Here is a 7,500-nt window from a genome sequence, read left to right as displayed (position 1 = left end):
TGGTCTGGCCGGCTCGATCACTTCATTTCCTGCGCCTCCTCACAACACAAGGCACACACGTTACTTCTACATTACGGGATTTAAGAAGGAAAAGAAGTAATCACCCTCCCCAAGGTAGCGCGCCTCACCGCACTCCCTGAAGCTCTGTGATGGCTAAATTAGCCTGTGGAAAGCATGCGGCTATACTGAAATGGCAGGTCATTTCCTCTTACAGTTCCCTTTTAAAGCTTTTACAAGCTCCTTCCACAACAAACAATGAGCGCTTTAGTCTCCGGCGTCACTGAAAATGAACCACCTTGATTGCCTCGGGGTTGAGGAAGGGTGATGTCATGCTGCCACTTGGAACATATGTCACCATACATTCACTAAGGCAGAACTCAACACTCTGATTATATGTCTTATGATTTACACAAACCTTTTTGCGCTTTAAAGAACGAGGCCGCTACAGGAAGTGGACACTGGTTGTGCATATATGCAGACATTCATTTCTAGTTTTGATTCGTGGCAACTGAACAATTCATCTCAAGTGCTGCAGTGTAGAAATGCTACATTGTACATTCTGTATTTTCATAAAAGATTTGCTTTTTCGTTGGTACATAGTAATTGATAGACAGTTAATATCACTCTGGCCTTGAATATCACTGCAGACTTGGTCACTATCGCTAGTGCAATCTCAATCTGATACTAATCTATTTTATTAGACATCTCAGTACAAGCAACAGAGAGGCATGTACTGGCAAAAGTAGATATTTGATGAAAGGTTAATCTACGGAATGTTACTTATGAGGAGAACTGCACCCAGGCCAGAGTTTGCAGTGAGGGCGGGTCTTCCAGGAATACCACGGAGCGCTCCGAACTCCTCGACACCCTCCTGCAACTCCACATTCTATCTCCATGACAACAAAGCACTCTCTGCCTTGGCAGGAAACAAAGGTGGGATGTCAACAAAAGCGTTACTCCATTCCATGTTACTAGTCCTGACTCTCCTCATGGAAGTTCCAGCCTCCATTTGATTGCTAGCTCACTCAGTCATTAATTCATTCATTTGCTTGTTTGCTCATTCATTCATTCATTCATTCATTCATTCATTCATTCATTCATTCATTCAGGGAGTGCTTTGTCATTCATTCATTCATTCATTCATTCATTCATTCATTCATTCATTCAAAGGGGCTCTCCCTGGCCCAGTCAAGCCCAAGCTAAATACTGGTCCAAGACAAAACAGAGCATGTAGGGGAGACCCAAGTGGATGACGCATCAAATAGACATGGCCATTTCTAATTCTACATCTAGCAAACATGTGTACGGACGTTCCCTTTCACCTATCACTACGGGTCACCGCCACAGGCCTCTAAAGTGGCCCCTGTGCCCTCATTCATCCTTTCTGTTTCTGTGAGTGTCGGAGCAGTAGATCCCCCCACCCCACCCCACCCCCCGGGGGGAGGCTGTGTCAGCGGCCTGAATGAAGCCGAGTGCGGAGCATAAAGCAGTCCTTCACAGACTGACTTTGCCTTTCTTCTGCTCCTATAGGAGCCCGCTGCCTCTCTGCTGTTTTCCTTTCATCAGGGGGAAAAAGGAGCAAGGTGGTTGGCAGAGCCAGACGGACGGACGAGCCGGACGGACGGACGAGCCGGGGGTGAGGGGTGGCGGTGGGGCAACTGGCTGCTCCCTCAGCACGAAGTCCCAACCCCCCAGCCCCCAGCCTGGCAGTTCAGCAAACATTCTGTTCTGCAGAAGGACGGGACGGTCCTCCCTGTGCTCCCTGTATGTGTCGTGACTGCCGCCTCCACAGCGCCCCGTTAGGCCGACACCTCATAGTCGCCTTCAGGACAACGATAGCTGTGGCAACGGGCTGGTATAAAAACTCAGTGCTGATATGGGCAAGAATAGTCACTCACTAAGGGAGCAAAAAGCAGGTGTGAAGTTTCGATGATTATAAACTCATAAACCCATTTGGAACACACTGCGTGACCTTTGGAGTTGGCATGACTGCTGATGAGACAAGAACAGTACCAGTCAATGTCGCTGTTTCCCCTACTGGCAAAGAAGTGCTACTGCATAACATTCAGTTGTCTTTTTTCCCCCTTTTTATGTAATAAATTAGTGAAAGCCAGTGATTTCTTTTCTTTGCATAGATTCCAAACACAACACTTAAAACGAGAGTTACACAATACACACAACCTTTTTGTTTCAGTAGGATTAAGAATAAAAGACATAAAGCCCATTCACTAGGACCCGCTTTAAAATAATGGTGACAAAGGACCTGGTACTAAATCAGACCCAAATCCTCCATCATTTACCCTTCCGATGTTTCTAAGACTCCAAACCCTTACTGACATGGGAGAATGCTCACACAGCACTGCAGAGCGCTAACTTATCGGCTCACTCACTACAAGTGCATCAAGGAGAAGGAGAGAAACAGCAGACCCAGTAGTCCAGGCCTCTGGTGGGAGCAGGGCTAACCGCACTGCTGTAGTGGACTAAATATCCCATCCACATATGTGAAAAGTCATCGCATTGCCATGACATTAAAAAGAGAAGTGGCCTTCTTTTGCTTATTAGCCATCTTAACTCTGACAATACCTTAGAAATCCCCACACCTTTCTGCCAGCCAGCGTTGCAGATTTTGTAGTGTTCATATGACTTTTAGTTTTGACTGATGCATCTAAAGCTGTAAAAGTATTCTGGTGTAACTTTAATCAGTTCAGATCTATTTACAATATGGACTCCGGGGACTGATTCCGAACACTGGGACACCAGATCCTGAGTCAACACGCCCTCTCAGCTCTCACAATAACTGAGTCTTCTCTAACACTGACTTAACTGGCTTTTTAAATCAGCATAGCTCCTCTACTTATAATATCAGTGTGTATCTGTCACATATCTTAGAACACATATGATCTCTGGAGAACATTCAATAGCCACAAAGGGATTTTGAGGACTGCATTCAAGCCAAAGGAAGTCTAACTGTATTCCAAATTGCCACAGGAATATACACGGTGTTTTACATCCTACAAGTCATCAGCTGCTTGGTTTATAAGAGCTTATGACACTCCCAAATTCCCTTTAAGCAGTATTTACAGGGAAAAATGTTATGTTGGATCTGATTCTTGCGCAAGTTCTAACTATATGCTAACTATATAATGATGTCGAATGCTGTTGAAAGCGCAAAGTTTTAACAATGATTCATTATTGTAACATTTTGCAATCTCTCTCTCTCTCTCTCTCTCTCTCTCTCTCTCTCTCTCTCTCTCTCTCTCTCTCTCTCTCTCTTTCTCGCTCTTTCTCTCATCCCTCCCTGGAATGTATCCATGTAGTCCAATGTAGCTTTACTCTCTTGCTCACTACAACAACGGTCTGAAAATACTCCGTCGCTGGCGTCAGCTCTTTTAAGCGCCTTAGCGGACCTCGCAGACAGGCTGATTTATGTTAGGGTAATAATAATCAGAGTACTACTGTTACAGCCCGTCCCCCAACACAACGCATTCCACGGTTTGCAGAGAAACATTTTAATTCGATTATAAACACCTCTTATCACTCTACACACACTTTTAAATTGCACCGGGCATAACGTGCCTTCTCGCTTGGTTTGCGAACTCGAAACTAATTTGCGGATGAAAGTTGATGAACCTTTTTTTTTGCACAGATAGCTAAGGTAGGGCACAATAACGAACGCGCCAAACTAAAGGAGTTTATATGCTCTGGTGTTTGAAGGAAATAACGTCGTTTTGGGATAGAATGTAAGTTAGAAATAAGAACATGAAGATCATGCAGTTTCGGGACATTTTCTACTGAATCGTAAAGTGTTTTATCGCAGGAAAATCCACGTTTGATAGCTAGTGAGTGCCTGTGTAAATAAAAGCTCAAGTGAACGTACACATGTTGTACCTCCGCACCCTGTAACATTATCTAAACGAGAGAGAGAGAGAGAGAGAAGCATGAACTAGCAGAATGAACACGACTGCGCTTCACGCCCATCGCTCCACGGAATCGTGTACATGATCCTCCCACTATAACACTGAGTTGCCCTGCGAACTCGAGCAAGGATACTGTAGCACAGGCCACTGCGAAAGTCCGACTTTGTCCTCACGACATGTGAATGTTAAACACAGAAATGTACAGTCAAGCATTATTTTCATTCAAAAGGCCGAGGCCAAACTTGTACAAGCTAAAATGGAACTTCTTGCGAGCTATTTTTACGCACGGAGATTTGCTGTAATAGGAATAGCATGCTGTCGCATTGACTGTTTTAGGGGGATGGATATGGCAATATTTATTACATTTATAATATTCAATATAGTAGGGTTAATTTAATTTTCCTTTTAGTTTCAATTCATACCCGCACCGACTACAAGTCTTGTCTACTATTGACAATCGCTGAGGCGTTTTAAGCGACAAATTTCAAATAATTCAATTGATTTATAATTAATTTGTTTGTTTTTTACAACTGATTGGTTGACTGATCCTCCGGTATACCTCATATCAAGTTTGAATTGCCTATTGTTATCGTTCGCCATTGTCTATTCAAGTGTCTATAGCTGCTTATCTGCATTATAGTTTTGCATCCTGTCTGCGTTGGCTCTTAATGCCGATACAACGCGCGCCATGGCAAACAGCACACCAGATTAGTCTTGAGCAAAGTTCATAGCGGAGAAGACATGAAGCAGGATTTACCTACGGAGTCTATCTCCAGTAGCCTCTGGAGGTCGCTGATGCTGTTGATTTCGCTGTGCGACAGTCTCTCTATCAGCTCTTGAGGGATCCCGAGTTCCTTCAACCAAAATAGAAAAGAGCCCACATTAGTTAAACCACTTGTAATTTCTTGTGACATTAATATGGAGATGACCTTTAAATGTGCCGCAGTTCCACGCGTTATTAATGATATCCTGCAGATGTTTTGTTCAGCTGCGCCTGAAAAGCGCGAGTTCAGCGCAAGGTTGCACTTGCTGCGCAGCGAAGAACTCATCGCACTGCTCAAAATAAACACGGTCTCAAGTGCCCCCCGCACCAGGACACACTCTGTCTAATAACTGCGCAACGGTTACAGGAACGTGTGCTTTTAAGATCCTTTTAAAGATCCTGCCTGTGGTTGTAAATACTAGAAAACAGTTTTATCAGCCTGTCAGCCGCAGGCATTAAGTTTTTTCCCCCTGAATTCTTTGCTTTAAACGAATATTAGGACATTTTAGAATTTCTAACTATCAGGAAAAGTCTGCAACTTTGTTGTTACACTACGCATGCAAAATACGGATAAAAACAGATTAAAACGTATTAAGGTATTAATTATGTATATGAATATGTAATCATTACTCGAGTACCGACCCAATACTTCCCCACACGAAAAACCCCTTCGTCACCAGGGAGTTTGGACATGCAGCGTTTAAAGGCTTCTGTGCGTTTAGAATGGACCTGCGGTACCGATAAGCCTTACATTGCTTCATAAAACTTCGATTTGCCTGTTTTTTTTGTTACCTCAGCAGCGGGAAGCATCAGGTATGAGCTCAAGAGCAGGAAGTAGCAGAGTACGGTTCTCATCTCCTTTTAATTTCAATTTCCCCCAAAACAAGAAAGACGGATTCTGACGGAGCTGCTGTATCGCTCCTGAGCACACGAAATCCAGAACCATGCCTCAGAAAGCGCAGCGTGGGAGTTGGCTGTATCTCTCTGTTACGACTGTCCACGCCAACTAAACTACCGAAAGAAAACCGACGGTGTTTAAAAGTTGCTTGTCAGTGACTCAAGGCGCTGTCACTCTATGGTCTGAGCAGGTCCAGCGTCCCCTGTCTCGCCTCTCAGAAAACAACCGAACAGGCAAAAGGTCGACATGGTTGTTCCAACCAGTATGACTTAACAATCCCCAGAGAGTAACCTCTGTGCATTGCTCTAGTTGCTGCAATAGTTAATCATAAATAAAAATACTCTTTGTAAATAATATATCAAATACACCTATGCTTAATATTATCGAATAAAATGCAATATATTACTTATATTAACACTTAGAAAATGTGAGTCAAGCACAATATTTAGGTCCATTCACTTTAAAAAGCTAAAAATTGGATCCTAAAAAATGTGTGCCGCCTCATAGTTGTACAGTTCCAGATTCGTATCCGAGGAGAAAATAAAACAAAGACGAAACGCAGGAAAAGCTGGCGGATTTTTCCACAGTGCACGGCAGGTCCGTCTTATTCCTCGGTAGTGCTGTGAATGAAGTCCGCAGCAATTCTGAGCCGCCGAATATAGCGCCCCGCGCCGCGGACCAGACGCGCCTCCCCTCGCGCTGCGCCGCTTTCGCATCAATCCACAAGGGACCTGGTTGGTTGGCCACTGAATGCAAAATGTAATCCTGCCCCCTTCCCTGGGCGATCAAGAGCAAATTAAATTCGGACGCATTGTAGTGTTAATTCAAGTAATTCATTGTAGTAATTCAAGTATATATATATATATATATATATATATATATATATATATATATATATATATATATATATATATATATATATATATATATAATCAATAACAACAACAACAACACTATTACTATTACTACTGATACTGATACTACTACCACCACCACTATTACTACTGATAATAATAATAATAATAATAATAATAATAATAATAATAATAATAATAATAATAATAATGGAACACTTATTTTCCACTGGGTATTATATAAATATCTTGCCAGGTCTGATCAAAGATAGTGATGGAAACGGGAACATGAAAGAGCCACGTCTCAACACGCTCAGGGGAAGTTTCAAAGTAACATGTTAAGGGGTAAGGCAGACGTCAACAGAGAAGCCCTTGGGGTCTCAAAGATAAAAAGATGTGGTTAAGTGGTTGCAGGAACCACAGTATGGTAAGGGAGCAGGATCAGTTTACCAGGTTCAAGTTAAGACAGACCCTGGGGGGGGGGGGGGCAATTCCAGAGCCATAAATTAATTAATAGCCTTTTAGAATGTAGCAAATTATGAAGTATCAAATGATATGTTAAGGAGAGCTGAGTGTTTACATTGAAAATGATACATGGGTTATAAGCATATAAGGTGGCTTGAGTTCTTTCCTCACAGAGGGAAAGAATGTATTTCAAATGCAAGTTTAGTTAATGCACAGGTATAATTAAACTTAGCAGCAAGCGTCAGGAATTCCATGCAGCCTCTGCACAGATCTTCCTTTGTGTAGAAAAGTTTGCACTTCCGTCCGCACGGGTCTGACATTTGCACGGGTTCCATGTGCTGTCTGGGCTGCTAACTGCATAATGTGGTGAATGACTGAAGACCGGGCCTATGACCCATCTGTGAGGTCACCCCTGGCGATAAGTATGTCATCACTTACTCACCTCCTGGTCAGGAAAAGAGGGAGAGGGAGGAGGTTGGAGGGGAGGACGTGGAGGAGACGGAGCAGCTTAGTGGCACGAAAGAGGGGGGCACGGTTGGAGGAGAGGGGACGCAGGAGGAGAGAGGAGGACACCTGAAGGATCATGGTGGAGGAGGATGGCTG

At 43.4% G+C, this 7,500-nt stretch overlaps 1 protein-coding gene across 6 annotated transcripts in view; it reads right to left on the bottom strand.

Annotated features, from left to right (window-relative positions):
- The window catches only part of pdgfab (platelet-derived growth factor alpha polypeptide b), an 18,981-nt gene extending 12,751 nt beyond the window's left edge, over positions 1–6,230 (bottom strand). Inside the window, exons 1-3 of one of the 6 annotated variants that reach the window (XR_004776089.2) lie at positions 5,473–6,230; positions 4,675–4,771; positions 1–35 (exon numbers count right to left, since the gene is read on the bottom strand). The exon at positions 1–35 is cut by the window's left edge and continues 85 nt beyond it. Coding sequence is in view for 1 of the 6 variants with exons in the window: in XM_035526452.2 (XP_035382345.1) it covers positions 1–38; positions 4,675–4,771; positions 5,473–5,535 (198 nt within the window). In the remaining 5 variants the exon portion in view is untranslated. Of the gene's footprint in view, positions 39–4,674; positions 4,772–5,472 lie in introns of all 6 variants that reach the window. The other 5 variants (XR_004776088.2, XR_004776087.2, XR_004776086.2 and 2 more) reach the window with 5 other exon arrangements.
- Between the last annotated feature and the right edge of the window lie 1,270 nt (positions 6,231–7,500).

The sequence above is a fragment of the Electrophorus electricus genome, chromosome 3 (genome assembly GCF_041902795.1).
Source record: "Electrophorus electricus isolate QZ-2024a chromosome 3, ASM4190279v1, whole genome shotgun sequence".
Lineage (NCBI taxonomy): Eukaryota > Metazoa > Chordata > Actinopteri > Gymnotiformes > Gymnotidae > Electrophorus > Electrophorus electricus.
This window is presented reverse-complemented; position numbering and strand designations above follow the sequence as displayed.